The 18,556-nt window shown below is 44.1% G+C and overlaps 2 protein-coding genes across 3 annotated transcripts; one reads left to right on the top strand and one right to left on the bottom strand.

Moving 5' to 3' along the window:
- Positions 1 to 193: 193 nt before the first annotated feature.
- Positions 194 to 5,441, top strand: LOC311193206 (uncharacterized protein). 2 transcript variants are annotated; one of them, XR_014617378.1, is made up of 3 exons: positions 194 to 483; positions 2,889 to 2,998; positions 3,126 to 5,441. XR_014617378.1 is itself a non-coding variant. In XM_084265946.1 (3 exons), exons 1-3 carry the CDS (start codon positions 263 to 265, stop codon positions 3,286 to 3,288), a joined length of 390 nt encoding a protein of 129 aa, XP_084122072.1. In that variant the 5' UTR covers positions 194 to 262; the 3' UTR covers positions 3,289 to 5,441. The 2 variants fall into 2 exon arrangements, 1 of the variants encoding a protein (XP_084122072.1); XM_084265946.1 differs by having other exon boundaries at positions 194 to 379.
- On the bottom strand, positions 1,947 to 18,089 carry ACADM (acyl-CoA dehydrogenase medium chain). The gene is made up of 12 exons (XM_084265945.1): positions 18,038 to 18,089; positions 13,707 to 13,806; positions 12,863 to 12,960; positions 12,672 to 12,741; positions 9,918 to 10,018; positions 9,751 to 9,831; positions 8,789 to 8,919; positions 7,502 to 7,610; positions 6,570 to 6,710; positions 6,387 to 6,482; positions 5,458 to 5,706; positions 1,947 to 2,370 (listed from the first exon to the last, which is right to left on the bottom strand). The coding sequence occupies exons 1-12, from the start codon at positions 18,059 to 18,061 to the stop codon at positions 2,299 to 2,301; spliced, it is 1,272 nt and encodes a 423-aa protein (XP_084122071.1). The 5' UTR covers positions 18,062 to 18,089; the 3' UTR covers positions 1,947 to 2,298.
- Between the last annotated feature and the right edge of the window lie 467 nt (positions 18,090 to 18,556).

Below are 18,556 nucleotides of genomic sequence, written 5' to 3' on the forward strand. Positions count from 1 at the left end.
CTGCGGGGCGGAGCGGGAAGTGGCGCCCGGCCGGAACCCGCCGTCGCTGCCCCGCGCGCCGCCCGGCGGCCTCCGCGGCGCCGGCCCGAGGCACGAGCCCGCCGCGCGGCCTGGGGCGCCGCGCGCCGGCACCCTCGGCCGCCCGCAGCTGGCGGCGCGGCCCAGCCGCTGTCGGCTCCCGGAGGGCTGCGCGCGGGCCGCCCCCGTGGCGGGCAGCGCCGAGGGGCCGCGGCCCGCCGGAGGGTCCTTCAGCACCGCGTCGATGCCGAGGCCGGGCGCGGCGGCCGTTCCCGGGCCGAGCTGCGGGGCTGCTGTGGCTGAGCCCGCGGCAGCGCGGCCCCCTCGAGGCTTGCCCCAAGCAAAGGCTGTATTACAGCGGGTGAGGAGCCAGCGTGGCGTGCGCGGCTGCAGCCTGAGAGCGCACAGGAGCGTTGGGAGCGCCGTCAGTGGCCTTCGGTTACCTCAGCCACGCGCTTGGGCAGGGTAGGCCGGCAGGCGGGGGCAGCTGCGCCGGGGCTCGCACGCGCCCGTTGCCAGGTCCCTGACTGAAGCTGCCGGGACGGTCACATCGCTGGTGCCCAGCGCTCCGGCCTGGCCGGGCCTGACCAGCAGCGTGCCAGGCAGCAACAGCATTGTCACTCTGCACCATCAGTAGGTGGTGCTGGCTTAAAAAGCTCAAAAATAAGGTGGGTGGGGCTCTTTTTAAATGTATGCCGAATACTTGCCAAGGATATCGTATTGGGCCTCCTGCGGGCAGGTAAGCTGGTGATTCATGGTGATTAAACGTTTTATTGCAATAACTCATTTCCTGGGTGGCCTGTCTGGGAAGTGGCCATTGCAAAACTGATGCCTGATGACAGTAATTGTACCATCCAGCACTGAATAAAACCAAAAGAAACCACAGTGAGGCAGGGGCATTTTGTTGAGAAATTACAGGTGACTCCACAGAACTGTTGAGGTTTGAAAGGACCTCTTGAGATCACTGAGCACAACCCACCTGCCCAGGCAGTGTCAGCCAGAGTGGGTTGTGCAGCGCTGTCCAGTTTAGTTCTGAGGATCTCCACAGATGGAGACTCTACAACCTCTGCCAGTGTAGAACATCCCTCATCATTTAAAAAAGCAAAAGCCATTTTCTGTGTGTTCCAGTGGAATTTCTTCTGTTTTCACATGTGCCCATTGCCTCTTGTACTGTCAGTGGGTACTACTGAGGTGAGGATGGTTTCCCGACCCTTCATTCCATGCTATCAGGTATTTGTTGTATGTGAGATTACTCCCCAGCCTTCTCCTGTCCAGGCTAGAGTCCCAGCCTCTCCTCACATGACAGATGCTCCAGTCCCTTAATCGTATCTGTAGCCCTGTACTGGACTCCGTCCAGTTAAGTCCGTATCTTGTACTGGAGAGCCTAGGACTGGGTACAGCACTGCAGGTTTGGCCTCACCAGTGCAGAGTAATTTGTTCAACACATCCAGAGATGCCAAGAAGGGTCTATCCAAGGGTAAAAAACATACAATAATCTCACAATTCCTTCTCACCTGTTCTGGCTGCAAAGAGTGGAGTTTGCACTGCAAACAGTGGAGTAACGGGTTTAAATATACTGGATTTACTGAACAGACATACTTTCACTTGAAGTGAATCATCCTAATTGAACATTTCCTTGCTTAAATGAGTTTAACAGTGCAAAAGGCCACATTGTCTCAAAGGTGGTATGGTTACTACTGGAGAGTAACTCCATTGTTAGTGCAGACACAGAATCACAAGGTTGGAAGAGACCTTTGAAGATCATCGAGACCAACCATTCCCATCCTATGACACCTGTGCAGACAAGGGCAATGCAGGCCTTCCTGGTGCTGCACTGGAATGGCTCTTCAGCAGAGGAGGAACTGAAGTACAGCTGTTAATACATGCAATTTAAGTGATGTCACAAAGAAAACAAATAAAAACCAACAACACTTCTCAAAAAATTTATTAGAATGCAGCAGTGACTGTCAAAAATAACATTCTGACCATCTGCCTTTATAGTGAGAAAACACAGCATTCTTCCCCTTTCTCGCCCACTTCATATTTGAACAACCAATCACTTTGGAATTAAGATGTTTAGAAAGTACCAGCTTTGTTAGGAATGAAGCGAGGGATTGGACAAGAACAGTAATGCTTAATAATGTGTAGAATAGAAAGTTTTTTGGTTGGTTTGTTGTGGTTTTTCTCCATACCCTTTAAATTCTATTGAAAAAGGCACTAAAACCCTCTTCCATGAGAGCACAGAGCACTACAGCAGCACCAGGCACTTCATATGTTGCTTTAAGCCTTAAATTTGCCAACATGTTCACGAGCTATGATCATCCTTTGAATCTGAGCAGTCCCCTCATAAATCTGAAAAGAAAAATTGCAGCAGATTTAGCTCATGATTTTCTACAGGTTTTAGGAGATTTACAGTTTTAAACCTTCATGGCACTAATCCAGCACGGATCAGGATGTCAGAAAGACAGAGAAAACCAGTGTGACAGAGTAACTACAGTGAGGTAAATGGAATAAATCACATACAAGATACTGAGACACAGTCTTTTCTCTAAGGTGCTCTTCTGTTAACCCAAAAAGGTTCTCATGAAAATAAACAGGCATGGTAGGCGAAGAAGGATGAGGAAAATACCTAAGTAAGAAGACAGATCATTTAGGCTTTACATCATTTAGGCTTTACAAAGGAGGGCTGTAAAAATTAGGTGGAGGGGAGGTGGAGACTTGTGCTCAAAGTGGTGGGTTTTCTTTGACTAGCCTTTCAAGGTCATGCCCAACCTTCTCTGATCCATTTATTTCCTTTGCTTCTCTCCCACACAGTTTTGCTTGTTTGTTTGTCTTCTTTTTTAACCATGTATTCTTGGCTTTTCTTCTAGAAACAGTCTGTATCATCCCTCTATTCTGCAGCGTGTAGGCTGTCAGCAAAGTCAAAGATAGACAACAAAGCACGAAGCTGTAATGCTGAAGGAAGCCACTTTCTCCACAGGTATGGGGCAATGTAACGCAAGGCAACACAGCTGAGGGTTTTCAGTGTCCCAACTCCCAGCTTGGCCACAGCTTGGTTTGGCAGATAGCTCACATTAATGCAAATTCACTTTCTCATTCACTTACAGGAATAATCTTCCCAAGATCCTTACAGGTTTTGTTGAAAATAAAGATGCTGTAACCTGCATGCACATCATGGTTTTGGTTCAGGAGAAACCGTGTGTTCCCCAAGTGACGGGTTACCACATGTTGATCCCGTTCAGAGGGGGCAACGTGTTTTGTGAGTATTAGCTGCCTTTTGGAGCTCTACTTTCTCTGATATGCCAATTACCCACGAGCCTCTAATGAAGACATAATGGTCTGACCCCACAGCTGGACCCTGACATTTACATGCGTGTAGGGAACCTACAGCCCAAGGGACCGACTGCTGTGAACTCCACCTGCCCAGACTGCGCAGGGTGTAGTTGTGGGGGCCTCAGCAGCTACTCCTGCCAGCCACTAATCTGCTCCTATTGCACTAAATCACTTGCTGATGAAGGCAGCCATGGATCTCAAGCTTAAAGACATCAAATCTCGCAACCTCCTTAAGTAATTACAAGAAAGATTTTAGTTTATCAGCTGATGGAAATGATTTCAAGAATCATGGACAATTAATAAGGGAAGTTTTCCAAATTTGAGAAAGGAAAAGTTAAGACTTTCTACCAGAGAAGCCCAGATTTGTAGCCAGACAAACCTAGATCAACAATGTTAACCAATAAACACAGTATTAGAATTGTGTAATATTGAAAAAAACTGAAATATTCAGAAGAATATGCAAAACCCCAAGTTTTTGTACATGAAATATATGGCCAAGAGCATGTACCATCTGAAACTGGGCAGCAATATAGTAAAGTGCAAGGTATAACCATGAGACAAAATAACTGTAAAGACAAAAGCCTTTCCTGAATTCTTTTGGGTATGAAACGGAACAGAAAAACACCAAAAATTTAATACTAAGTCTAATTAATCTTAAAATAAAAATAAATCTAATGCGTTTGTGATGGATCAGTGTAATTGAGAAATACAGATAACTGGGACCCTGTAAAATCAATCTCAGCTTTCAATTAAAGTTCCTACCCCCACACCATCTTTCTCTAGGAAAGCATGCAACTGGACAGGATAAAAAGCCCAACCATAATAAAGTTCAATTAATCATTCATTTCCTCACTCACAGGAGTGCAATTAGTGCTTGTCCTTCCTTGAAAAGAGAAAAATTAATTCTTGGCTAGTGAGAATAATGGTTTTCATTTTTAAATCAGCTGTAAGAGAAGTATTAACTACCTAGAATCTTAAGGAGCACTGTTACAGCTAGCTAACATTACAGGTCACAGTCCATGTGCGCTTCTGGCTAGCATCTATTCTGCTATGCTTTACCTAGTCACTACTAATGTCATAAAAAGGTGAAAAGATAAAGATTACTGGCTTTGTTGAAAACGATTAAAATATATATTCTTGCTGAATAAAAAGCTGTAGCATAGTATATGCCTATGAGGAGTAACAACATGACATAGAATAGCTTTTTGGCAGTAACACTGCAGAAGAAAACCCCCTGGGGATTACAGGTGACTATGGGCTGAACATGATTAAATACGAGTGGGCTTTGTCATAAAAAAGGCTCATAATTTCAAGTTGTGTCACACTTCTGTTAATGCAACAAATGCAAGATAATCATTCCAGGATACTCAATCCTGGATATGGCAGCCAAAGTATTCTACCCAACTTTGGAACTAAAGTCTCAAACAGAAGGTTTAGAGCACAACAACAAATGATGAAGAGGCTGGAAACAGAAAGGGAAACAGAAAAATTCAACCAAAATCCCTGCCCTCCCCCAAAAACCCACCTAAAGAAACAAACCAACCAACTAACCACAACAAACCACAAGATATGAGGGAAAGTGTGAAGAAGTTGCTTTACAGTTCAGGCTGAGAAGAAAGCAAAACAATAGGCAGCACCAGTCCAGGATAGGCATGGAAGGTCAGAACATTTCCATCACTGAGGGTTTACAACACATTACATGTAAACCATTTCTACTTACAGAATACCACAGCCAGCAGTAGTATTCCAAACTCTTTTTTTCTAGAATGTTTTTTTTTATATCTAAGAGTTCAAAGGCTTCAAAATGAAGAGTCCAGGAATTTCAGAGACTTACCACACAGGAGAAAATTGAAAAAAAAAAAGGAAAATAATAAAAAAAAAAAACAAACCATAATTTACTTCTCTTAGGTGGGTTGTTGGTCCAGTGCAGTGACTTCTGTATGCAAGTATTTACCTGATTTGTATGACTCTTTCTTTAAATGGAAGGATTACTGTGTTAGTTTTAAAAACTTTTTAACTAATTGCACATTTCAGATAAGCAGCCATTAGTTTATTTTACATGCAGCAATTTATGCATTACTATGAGGATCACGTTCTTTTACTCACCTGGTAGATTTTAGCATCTCTCATTAGTTTTTCTACAGGATATTCAGTATTAAATCCATTTCCTCCAAAAATCTGTACTGCATCTGTGGCGACTTGGTTTGCCACGTCTCCAGCAAAGGCCTTGGCGATGGAAGCGTAGTAGGTGTTCCTGCGGCCCGCATCGACCTCCCAGGCAGCTCTCTGGTAAGCCATCCGAGCTAGCTCCACTTTCATCGCCATTTCAGCCAGCAAGAAAGACACTGCTTGGTGCTGTGAGTGATGAAATAAACTAGGTTAGCGCTGCCCATTGTGACATCCAAGAAAAATACCATCTTAGTGGGGTGATCCTCTGACCAAACCGAGTGAATTTCCCTAGAGGAGTTCTGCAGAACATGGATCAGGCTCTTGGATGCGGAACTGCCTGTGGAATTATCGTTCAAGATCTTAATTCTCAAAGCCATTTCATCATAGTGATTAAATACTGAATGACCAGGTTGTTCTTTACTATTGATTAGATTGGTATTTACGCTGCTGTTTATTCATATTTCTTTATGGCTGATCAGTGGTGTGATTGGCAATGTATTCTATCAATACTGTGGGCCTTGTTTCGCAGAACTCAAGAGGTTTTATTCCTTTCCTGAAAAATCCCTGTTTATTAGCACAGAAAAACTTCAGTAAGTCCAGATAGTACGTAAGTGGCAGGATCTGGGGCACTTTTCTATTATCATTGATAAATTACAGAAAAAAATCCTGAAGCATAACTCAGTTTACGTAAATCACACTGACCTATATACTTGGAAACCCCAAAATGGCAGAGATGTAATATAAAAATTAAAGAACAAATCAAGGAATAACCTTGAAAAGTCAGTAGTAGTACATCTGGTGTGAATACACAGCTTTTACTTACATTCTCTCTCTCTCTCTCCCCCTTCCCCCCTGCCTCCACTTACTTCCACAATTGCTTTCCCAAAAGTTTTTCTCTCCAAAGCATATCTAGTAGCTTCATCAAGTGCTCTTTTTGCTAATCCAACAGCGCCAGCTGCTACCTGAATTGAATATAGCACAGAATATTAAAAAAATACAAATAAATCAGAAATTCTTGCGGTATTTTATAAGTTACTTGTGATACTTACAGGGGGTCTGGTCTTATCAAAAGCTCCCATTGCAATTTTAAAGCCAGCTCCCTCAGCTATTAATACGTTTTCTTTGGGGACTCTCACATCTTCAAAGACAATACCTCTTGTATCTGAGCAGCGTTGACCCATATTCATTTCCTGAAAAGGGAAGTTTACATAGGTACAACTAAACTGATTATTCAAAGGTGCAATACCTTTTAAGTCTTTAGCTTACTCAAATAAAGTATGTGCTTTTTCCCCAAAACACTTCATCTAAAAACTATGACATACATAACAAATACTAGTTTTGCAATTGCAGACCAGCATGTCCTTAACTGGTTTAAGATGGGCGTTTTCTCCTTATATGAGATCACTTTTGTAGCTGTAATCAGTCTTCCTGTCTTTCTCTAGTCCAACTGTACCCTTTCAGGTGGGAGTGGAAAAAGACTGTAACATGCAGGCAGTACAGGTGTACTACAGGTAAATAAATAAATGAGCTTTTCAAGTTTTCAGCTTCCTTTCTAATGTTCAACATCCAGTTTTTCCTACTACTAAAAATAGTAGGTTTTTTCTTAGTTTTGTTTTTTTAGAGAGAGAGTTAGCTACCAGCAGTAGCTAAAGTTAATGCCACTGTGTGTGTATTTATAATTAGAATTGTCCAACATGCTTCTTATCTTTTCAAGGCATAATACTTGTTATTTATTAATAAGAGTACTCAAAAAAGTATTTCTCTAAGATTCTTCTGCAGCTGTTCAGTCATCTAAATTTCTTATCTGAATGAATAAAATTGTCTTATGTATAGTTTCTCTATGTTGTGAAAATTAACAGATCATTGTACATGAGCATATGGAAATGTTGAGCCTTTTTCCCTTTCATGGTAATTTGTTGCATTGTTGGTGTGGAATCAAGCAATAATTCCTAGCTTCTCAAATAAGAGATACAGTCTTCACCTTTCTTCCAATTTGGATCCCAGGGCTATCTGCTTCCACAATGAATCCAGTAAAAGCTTTGCTTGCAGGTGCTTTTGGATCTGGATCGGTACGAGCTAGCAAAAAATACCTAGTGCAAAACAAAGACAAGGGATGCAGTTTATCCTTACAATTAACAACCAGGCACTTTTTTAGCTACCATTTTAAATGCTTTTGCATGCATTTATACCACATGCTAAATTCTATCTACAAGTTAACAACCCTTTTTTCTTGCTCTTCCCAAAAATCAAAGAGGGAGTGAAAGAGGGAGTTTCAAAGAGTCAAGATTTCATAAAATTGAGTAAAATGTCTGCAGATCAACATGCAAAGATTCTCCAGCTTTCCCATGTATTGTAAATATTTACAATACCAACAGCTTCATGAATAGTACAAAGAAACCTATTCACAGACTGCATAAGAATTAATGCTTAGGAAACACATTCTTGCATGCAAAATGCTATCGCTTGATTTCAAAGATCTGATTTTTATCCTTCTAAGTACAAGGTGTAAGTATTTGTCTTAGAAATTAAACAGTTGTAAATCATATTTACTGTGCTCAGTAACGTTAAAAGGTATCTGCTCTCTGATGGATCTGCCTTGAACAAGGAAATAAATAACTAGAAATATCAGCTTTTGGATAAACGTTGGAAGCTTTTCCACTTGAATTAAGCAGGATGCATGTTGTGAACCAGTGTGATGTGAGACATCATCAAAGAGGTGTATATCATAAAGCACACTCCACAGACACCACAGCAATATCTGGATTCTTTGACAGAAGGAAGATGCCTTCCCTTCAGAAAATACAACCTAACACCACAATCCAAGAGTGTTTCTAGCTTCACTAGAAGAGAGGGGTATTTCTAGTAGAGTCAGAAGCAACCAGTCTCGGTCACCCCAACTACAAAGCAAGGGAGATAGGAATGTGAGCCCACTGAGTACTTGGCAAGTTAAATCACACTGTTGCCATCCTGCCTTCAAGAAAAAGCAGAAATAATATTGTTTGATAGCAGCAAGAATCAGGAGGCCTTCTTGAGCAAGGAGCTGCCATGTCGTCTCTCCTTCTCCTTTTTAGCCTTTGCACCATGTTGAGACTGCACTGTTACATCCCATCCTGACACACTGGTCAGAGGTTAAAGGGCAGATTGTTGAAACACAATGAACATTCAGATTTTTAACAGATCTCTAAAGAATTTAACTCTGGGGGAGGGAGGGGAAGTCACTATATAACATCAAACCAGAAAACACAGCATGAGTTAACAGTTAACACACCAGTTTGCTTTCCCACCATTTGTGATCCACATCTTCTGCCCATTAACAACATATTCATCTCCTTTCCTCTCAGCCTTTGTTTTTATACCAGCCACATCAGAGCCTGCTCCAGGCTCTGTTACACAGTAAGCCTAAAAAAGAAAATAAAATACACAATCTTCATGAATAAAAGCTCTATTTTTAGGCATCCACAAATTATGGCAGACTACATGCATCAAACTGATTTATAAAAGGTCCACTGAACTGCAAGGTAACCCCCAAAACATTACATAAACAAACAAGAAAACCCCAAAAAGCCTACAACAGCTGTCTAGCAAGAATCCAAACCTATATGGGTTAATTTTCTTTATAAATCCATAATAATACATGAAATTGTCTCTTAATCAAACAGAACCGTTTTGCAACACTTAAGATACTACTTCCTCAGGCTTCACAAACCCTGGTGTAAAAGCTGAGAAGATTTAACATCTGAAAATAAAAGCACTGAGTAGCATTTTAGGTTTACTGCATCCTTCATTTTATGAGGCCTAGTTATTCAGACTTTAATGCACTAAACACATCTATGTACCAAGTACTGCTTATATAGTATTTAAGATCATAAGCAGAGTTTAGTTCTCATCTGTGTTGAGCTTCTCCATACAGGAAGTTCGTATCTTGCTTAAATGCCTCCACACCCTATTAAAAGTAAAGTAAAAGGTATTAATTTTTGGAAAGTGACTTAAGATAGGGAGGGTTTTCCAAGTATTATGTTCTGTTTGCTTACTGAATGTATCATATCATCAGTTCCCTGACTTCCAGTAAATGTGTTTTGTTTATTTAGAAAACAAGATGGGCTAAGCTGTGACTATGTGTCAGTGTTTGGGGGGGGGGGTGGAGAGGAAGAAAAAAATAAAGGAAATAAAAAGGAGTAATACTGATTAATATGGTTTATGAACATTCTAGAGTGCAGCAGTTATACTTACACACATCAATGGTTCCTCTGTCATTCTTCCCAAGTATTTTTTCTGCTGATGCTCATTTCCTGCAATGATTACTGGCATTTGCTGGAAGAAAATATTTAGACCATCAATCCGTCTTTTTAAAGCACACAGATTCCAGTTTAAGGGATGCAAGAGAAGACAGAACTTACCCCTAGGGAATTGGCTTCAATGGCAGTTTGAACCCCTGTACATCCATAAGCTAACTCCTCCGTAATCAGGCACGCTTCGAAAGTGCCGAGGCCAAGACCACCTGCAAGTGAAACATGTACTTTACTAAAATGGGTTTAATTGTAACAGTGATTTACACAAATTAATTTTTAAAACATGTGTTCCCTCACACACATTTGATCATGTACCACGTTTGATTAGATATTCCCATGCAAACTTTTTAAATGGAGGTCTGCCAGAAGAGTACGACACAGTGTGAGAACTGCGCATCACAGGTCCCGGGTTACGGAGTGACTCAAGAGAGGAGAATTGCTCAGCGTGCCAAGAACGTACTGATGAAATTTTTCTGTCTATATTAGTGACAAACAACTCAGTAACCTATTCCAGACAGAAGCCAACACTTTGGGAAATAATTACAAATATACTTCCTTAAAAATCTTTCCCTTTGGGTGACCTCCTCAGCCAAAGAGGTGGCTCTCCTGGGTGTCTGTGTCATGCTAACCCTCGACAGACAATTCTTATGTGAATTTGCCCAGTCTCTTTTTGAATCTGTGGAAAATTTTAGCATCGATATAATTCAGCAGCATTGAGTTTCACAAGTGAATTACACACTGCATGCAGAACCATGTGCTCTCATTTATTTTGAACTTGCCACCTCCTGACTTACTTGATGCTTTCTAGTGACATTGAAAGGAACAGTGAACCATCAATCCCTTTTCAACCTCTCCATGACACTGATGGTTTAGTAATTTCTTACACAGAAGATACATCTCACACAGAAGATACATTATTTTAAAATCTCTGTCATACTTTTAGGAACCTTTTCCTTCTCTATGATGCTCTTTTGAGGTGGAAGGATCTGACTACATAACAAATTAAAAAGGCGAGTGCAATTTGGATTCAGGCAGAGCATAATTACACCTTCTGGGTTTTTTCTTCATTCCCCTCAAGGTCCTGTCTGACCTTAGATTTTATGGTTATGACCATTTCTAAGCACTATGCTCACGCTGACAGAACTATGTATTACAAACCTAAAAATCCCTTTTTTGAGGGGCAGTAACTTGTTCAAAAGATAGCATTTCTCTATGAAGTTTGGATCGCTTCTTTCCCTTCACATGTGTATCACTCTTCCTTTTCCAACTGCATTTGCCATTTTAACAGTCACTTGGTTTCACAACTTCCTGCAGCTCTTTGCACCAGCCTCATCTTTTCTACACTGAATAAATTAATGTTATCAGTAAACTCTATCACCTCTAGTACTGACTCCAGTTTATTTATAGATATTCCAAACAGCACAAGACCCAGCAAGGCTGTGCTGCTGATTTTTATACTACGAAACCTTATGACTTTAAAACTCGCTTTGGAAGTTCAAAGATTCTGTATCAACCAGGCATCCCTTATTTTCACACTTACTCGCTACTTCAGAGAACTCCAGTGATTTTATGAAGCATGATTTCCCTTCACAAAGACCCTTCTCTAGCACATCATCTTTATCTGTACCCACTATTTCTGTAGTTCATCTTGATCCCAACTACATCCTGTATCAGGGTTACTAGTATGTAGTTTCCCAGTGTCCCCTGGAGATCTTTTAAAGCAATGCCACTTGTAATTTTTCATTTAATAACCAAGTGGTTGCATACTGCAGTAGACCAGCAATCTCAACTTTTAGTTTCTCTAGAATTTGTGGCTGAATCAATCTGGTCCTCACAATTTCTCCTTTTGTCTCTCTGTTCCTTAACCTCACTTACTAAATTTTTAATCAGAAATACCCTCTGATTATACTATTATATAGATTATATAACCTCCAAAAAAAGGGTTGCTCTGGACACTTTCCTAACTTTCTTTTCCAGGTAATATAAATGCTCTGCAGTGGTGAGGCCACATATGAAGGTCCGTGTCCACTGCTGATCTCCACAGTTCAAGACAGGGTGCTACTGGAGAGAGTCCAGTGGAGGGTACAAGGATGATGAGGGGCCTGGAGCATCCCTCGTACGAGGAAAGGCTGAGAGAGCTGGGGCTGTTTAATCTGGAGATGAGAAGACTGAGAGGGGATCTGATCAATAAACATCTAAAGGGGGGATGTCAAGATGATAGGGCCAGACTCTCTTCAGTGGTACCCAGTGACAGGACAAGGAGCAACAGGCAGAACTGGAACACAGACTCTTTCACTTTGAGGGTGCCCGAGCACTAGGACAGGCTGCCCAGAGAGGCTGCGGAGTCCCATTCCCTGGAGAGATCCCAAACCAGTCTAGATGCAATCCTGTGCAGCCTGCTCTGGGTGATCCCGCTTTGGCAGCGGGTCGGACTAGATGATCTCCAGAGGTCCCTTCCAACCCCTACGGTTCTGTGATTCTGTGTGACTGTGTAATGTGAACTGCAAAACTGTCCTTCTGCAATAAACTCTTAATTACTCCAGCCTGTGTCAGAGACTAGAACAAAATATGACCTTCTAATTTCTCTGCCTAATCAGCTGACACAGCAAACCAGAGGAACATTAGGCAGTCGCAATCACAGTAGGAAAATCTGGTCATAAATTACTAAATCATAATCTGCGTAATTTGTCTCCTGATTACACTCACACCTAGTAACACTTCTATGTGTCAACTTGCCTACTGATTAAATTTAGATTATTCAAGTATGCAACTGTTCATTCCATATGGAATCCATAATTACACATATAAATCTAATGCCTTTTCTTTGTTTTGTTTCATAGATGAAAAAGAATGTTTACTTACCACAACTTTCTGGTATGTGTGAATTCATAAGACCAAGTTCCCATGCCCGTTTTATAAGTGGAACAGGATACTGAAATAGACAGGGAAAAATCACCTTCTGATTCATGACAATCATCATTTTAAATTTTACCTGAAATTGTATGCAGGTTAAGATAAAAGTCTCCTTTTTCCTTATATTATGATAGATTTACCTCTCCAGTTTTGTCATACTGTGCAGCAACAGGAATTATTTCCTCCACAGCAAACTTACGAGCAGTAGCTTGAAATTCTTTCTGTTCGTCAGTAAGTTCTATTTAAAAAGGAAAAAAAGACAAGAAAAAAGGCCACAAATTCTCTACTATCTCTAATTTTGCCACAAGAGTGTCCTTCCAGGAAAACACAAACCACCACTTTTTTTTGGGCCCCTCCAGGAAGCAAAAAAACTCAGCTCCCCCCTCCTCCTGGGAGAAAACCTCCACTGTTCTCTCAGCAACACCTACAAGGCATTTACTTCTGATGAAATTACCCACAAAATATTGAAAATGCAGTAGAGAGGACTGTGTAACCTCAGACGTATTACCAAAAGAAACAAGAAGAATGCCATGTTAATTAAGTGGGGGAAGAGGAAGCAGATGATGTATGCAGTTTCAAACATGCAGCTGCTGACCCACTACCTTGGCTTTATGTACATAATATGTCAAAATGAAGACTAATTTCTTTATAACACCACCTTATAACCAAGTTCAACTATGACATTGTAAACAGCAATATGAGATGATTATTCAAAGCTAGGACACTTGGGCAATAAAAATGCTTAAGACAGACATGAATTAACAAGAAATAGTAAGAAAATCTTATAAACACTACACACATACCTGGCTTGCCTTAGCTGAGGAAGAAAGCAGTTTTGGTTTTCAAACATTTATTAAAAAAGAATATAAATCTATTGAGAATAAACATCTTCATTCTAAAATCATGCTGAAGTGCAATATAGGATTTTCTTGACTGCCACTTTCCCCTAATCGCTGTACTTCTTTCAAAGACTGTGGCACTTACCAAAGCTGAAGCCAGCGCCGGCTTTGCCTACGTGTAAGCTCTGAGCAGGTTTACTAGAATGTGACCTCCATCCAAGCCCTGCAATGGTTTGAAGCACTTGCTAAAGAGAAAAAGAACGGGAGGTGTAAGCTTCCTAAGCCTGACTGCAGCACAAATTTACATGCAGAACCCCTCTTCAGAAACACCATGGCACCAAGTGTAATACAACTACTAACCCTAACCCAAAGTTTTGTCGCCGTGGCGAGCAGCGCTCACACCAGCTGAGGCATCCCAGGCTTTACCAGCACTGGGCAGGAGTGAACTGTCATAGCCACGTTCAAGTATTGCACAACTGCATATTTACAAAATAATTAAGCCTAACTAAAAATTATGCCCACACAGACACATCAATACCTATTTCTCTCATTCACACACACACTCATCAAACCTGAATTCCTTCTCCGCTACCAAATACTCTATCTGCCCAATGTTCACCCACAGGCAAACCCAGCAAGACTTGGCTACCCAGTAGCCAATATCTACCAGGGTATCTTGATAATGTCACAGACTCCTGTCTGCTTTCTTTTAAAAATCTGCTACTGTGGATGCTTAGTGACTAGTGTTATTATACTCCAAATAGGATAGAGTCTCTTGAGTTCTACATGAAGCTGATTTTTCTTCCCAACACTTCTCACAAATGTATTCTCTTTAGCTGTAAGTGCTTTCTTTGCTTTTCTGAGTTTAGTGCCCAAAAATATCGTTATAGCAATTTTCAGAACACCTTAATACTCTGCCAAAACATGCCTGAATTTGATTTTCAAAGGCTGTTTTAGTCTATTTCATCCTTCAGTAGTTAGGAATCTCTGAAGTGTTTGGAAAAGAAGTTAAAAATATTTAATTGGATAAATATATACAAAGACCCAAATCAACCCTGTGCAAAACCAAATTAGCCTGAACACCAATAAAGGGATTATTCTTTATTTTCTTATGGGAAAAATGAGGGGGTGAGGGGGAAGGGAGGAGCATGATGAGACCAGTCCCTTATTTGTAACAATAATTAATCATCCTAGTGCAAAAATAGCACAGACGTTTTACTGCACATTCATTGGACTCTAGAAGACAAGGGCATTACAAGAAGTTATACTGCTGGGGAGGCAGCAACTAGTTCCCAAATAAGATGGATGAGAAACTTCCCATGAGCCAGCAGTGGCTCTTGCAGCTCGGAAGGGCGATGGGATCCTGGGCTCCATCAGCAGAGGGGTGGCAGCAGGGACAGGGAGGGGATTGTCCCTCTCTGCTCTGCCCTTGGGAGGCCCCAGCTGGAGTCCTGTGTCCAGAGCTGGGGCCCCAGTACAAGAAAGATGTGGGACTGGTGGAGAGGGGTCAGAGGAGCCACGGGGATGCTCAGAGGGCTGGAGCAGCTCCCCTAGGGAGAGAGGCTGAGGGAGCTGGGCTGGGTCAACCTGGAGAAGAGAAGGCTGTGGGGGGACCTCACTGCAGCCCCCCAGTCCCTGAAGGGAGCAGAGGAACAGGAGGGGAATGGGCTTGTTAAAGGGCAGAGACTGGCAGGACAAGGGGGATGGAGTGAAGCTGGAGGAGGGAAGGGGGAGAGGAGAGACTGGGGGGAAGTTCTTTGCAGAGAGAGTGGTGAGGGGCTGGAAGGGGCTGCCCAGAGAGGGGGTGGGTGCCCCATTCCTGGGGGTGTTCAAGGCCAGGTTGGATGGGGCTCTGGGCAACCTTGTGTAGCTCCAGGCCTGGAGGTTGGTGTCCCTGCCTGTGGCAGGGGGTTGGAGCTCTCTGATCCTTGGGGTCCCTCCCAACCCAGACCAGTCTATGATTCTATGAAGGTTGTGTTAGATTTCTGTGCTCCTAAGAACGCTACGCAGAGGCGGCCACAAAGTGTTGTGGGCTCGGCAGGGACAGAGCTCATTTTCGTCCTAGCAGCTGGTGCAGTGTGGGGTTAGGAGGAGCGCAGGGTGGGTAACACATGCTGGCTCAGGACTGCCAAGCAGCCGCGGCCCTGCGAGTGAGAAGGTGGGGGGCACCTGGGAAGGCACAGGGCCCGGATGGGTGGCCCAGGCTGACCAGAGGGGCTCTGCCATACCGCGGCTCGTGCTCGGCGTAAAAGGGGGCTGGCGAGAGGGGCGCGGCTCGGGCACCATCCGGCTTTGGGACGGCTCTGAGCTGTGCAGCCGGAGCTGTGCGGTTCAGTGAGAAGCTGCACTGTGTATCACCAGTTGGGCATACTTTGCTATCAAGTCCTGCGGTTGTCATTTCTCTGCTGTCCCAGTAAACTGCCATCCTGTCCCACCAGGTCTGCCTTTCTTTATGTGTTCCTTCCCCCCTTTCAGGGGGGGTGAGCGAGCGGCTCCGTGGTGCTCAGCTGCCAGCTGGGGCTGGAACACAACACAAAGCCACAGCACAAGAGGCACAAAGAACACAGACAGGTATCAACACAGTGAAAGAAAGTACTTCCAGAGGATGCCAAAAACATCTGTAAAATTAAAAGGCAAAGAAATGCAGGAAGGCCACTGCTAGGCACAGAAGAGGGGAAGGCCATGACATAACTGAATACTGAAGTCAGTTTATTAATAGTTCAGGACTGCATTTCCCAGTAGGCAATGTATTATTCATTTCAAGTTTTGACAACCCATAGAGCTTGCTAGATGGCATCTTGCCAAGTTCTGTGTTACTGCTACCACTCATACAGAAAAAACCCAACCAAACAAACAATACTAACAACCATCTAGAAAGAATTCAATCCTTCACAATGTTTTATGCCTTATTTTATCTGAAAAAAGACAAGATGAGGTTGTAAAAAAAACCCAAAAAGCCAGGTGACTGCAGTGGTTTTTACAGGTTTGAGGTTTTTTCTACATAGCTTTGCCACCAAATAGATTTGTCTACACCAGAAAAAAAACCTGATTTAAAACCAATACTGGAAGTGACAGCCTATATGAGAAAGCTGTCAATTTTTTTCCTAGATAATTTATATCTACTGTGTTTTTTGTACCAGAGTAGTATGCCAGGTCAATGCTTAAGGTTACCCTGGAAAAACTCAACACTCCCCCCACAAATAGAAATATGGACAGGCAGGATCCATATGTAGAAGCTGCATGAGTGATCAAGTGACAAAGGTTCACGGTTTGCTACACAGAAGAATTCAGATGATCGTGTCTACTTGGTCAACTTTTTTATTGCTGACTCAGAGGAACAGTTAGATCACAAGCTAGTGATGCTCAGATGCAACTCCTACTACATTTCCTTGCACTAACGCATAATCACGATCAGAAAAATAATTATCACAGCAGCAAGACTAACTCTGCAATAATCTGCTGCCTGGAAACGGGTCTGACGAGATACACACAGAAGCGATGCAATCTTTATCACCTTAGTGCCAAAAGAACTACAAAACTTGTTCAAAAAGCTGTAGATCACAGAAAAAGATAAGACAACAATAATCTAAGGTCACTAACCTTGATCTTCCCTCACATAATATCGAGCCAAAATGAAAAGAGCTGCCAAGAGCAGTTTGTTGCTGAGGTAACATGTCAGGAGGCCGAATGTGAAATACCAAGCATAACTGCTCCCTTGCCTAAAGCATTACTTTTGATCCATAAAACACCAGCTGGTTTCAGAAGGAGACCTCTTCCCTCCGTGACTCTGTCACAGCAACACTGTGGACACAGGTCCAGGCTGCAGGACTCTGGGGCAAAATCACACTGCTTCCAGGGAGCAACGACCAAGTGCCCTTCGCCTAGTGACTGACTGGAAATGGGGAGATCAGCAAAGGGCCCGTCCAAGTGCTAAACAAGGTACCAGAGAGTCCTGAGTAACTTTTGCTGAGCGGAAGCTAGGCGGCTCGATACGGCAGCACATCAGCACTGCAGGAAAACACTTTTATACGTCACACGTTTAAAAAAATAGCGGAGTAAATGCACCGTGTCAAACACCCTGAGCAGCGAGCGCTGCTGTTCCCGAGCTGAAGCGGCAGCGTGACCTTTGGCACACGAAGAGCCCCAAGGTTGCACAACAACAGATGGCAACGCCCAGCCAGAGAAGATGAAGGCCACAACTCGGGAGTAACACGGCACGGCCACCGCCTCTCAGCCGTGCGCCGCTTCACCGCCGGGCACCTTCCAGCTGCCCCGACCAGCGGCGGGCGAGCGCGGCGGCGGGAGTCGGGCTTGCCCCGCGTCAGTCGCCCTCACCCCACGACCCGAGCCCGCCAGAGCTCCCGGCGCTTCGCCGCGCAGCGCTCCCCGGGCTTGCCGCCCACCCCTGCCGCCCCGTCCCGTCTCCCGGGGCCTCATGTCCTCCGAGCGCCTCCGCCGCACGGCCCAACCACTCACCCGAGTGACCCTCAGCGCAGACATCTTGGCGGGCGTGCCCGACGGCCGCGGAGACGTCCGGCGGCGCGGGGGCGGGGCGCTCGGGGACGCGGCGCTCGGGGGCGGTGCTGGGCAGGCCGCCCGCTCAACCGAGCGCCGAGCGGGGCGTGGGGGATCGGTGCCGGTCCGGGATCGGTGCCGGGCGGTCCGTCTTCACTCGAAGGCCGGCCGGGCCTGGCCTTGTGAGCAGAGCCCGGGCTTGTCCAGGTTCTGGCGGAGGCCCGCGGGGTCGGACGGTCCGGCGCGGTCTGGGAGTGCTGTGGCCCGTCCAGCTGGAGGGGCGTTTATTTCACCTACTGCTTGCTCAGCGGAAGGCGGGGAAGTCGAGGTTCGTTTGTGGTCCGAGGCCTTTGAACCTTCTTCTCCATCGGCCCTTGAACGTTCTCCATGGGCAGCCCGGGGCGGGGAGGCAGCCGCAGCTTGGCGCTGCGTTGCTTGCACACCCAGCCTCCTGGGCTGCCTCCAACCGCCCAGGTCTTC

Source organism: Gallinula chloropus (assembly GCF_964237585.1).
Source record: "Gallinula chloropus genome assembly, chromosome: 6".
Lineage (NCBI taxonomy): Eukaryota > Metazoa > Chordata > Aves > Gruiformes > Rallidae > Gallinula > Gallinula chloropus.

Coding starts and splice junctions, on each gene's coding strand:
- LOC311193206 (XM_084265946.1), top strand. CDS start 263: ATGCCGAGGCCGGGCGCGGCGGCCGTTCCCGGGCCGAGCTGCGGGGCT. Junction 380..2,888: donor CAAAGGCTGTATTACAGCGG/GTGAGGAGCCAG, acceptor CTTTTCTTCTAG/AAACAGTCTGTATCATCCCT. Junction 2,999..3,125: donor GGAAGCCACTTTCTCCACAG/GTATGGGGCAAT, acceptor ATTCACTTACAG/GAATAATCTTCCCAAGATCC.
- ACADM (XM_084265945.1), bottom strand. CDS start 18,061: ATGTCTGCGCTGAGGGTCACTCGG. Junction 6,483..6,569: donor TTGATAAGACCAGACCCCCT/GTAAGTATCACA, acceptor TATTCAATTCAG/GTAGCAGCTGGCGCTGTTGG. Junction 2,371..5,457: donor GAGATGCTAAAATCTACCAG/GTGAGTAAAAGA, acceptor TTTTCTTTTCAG/ATTTATGAGGGGACTGCTCA.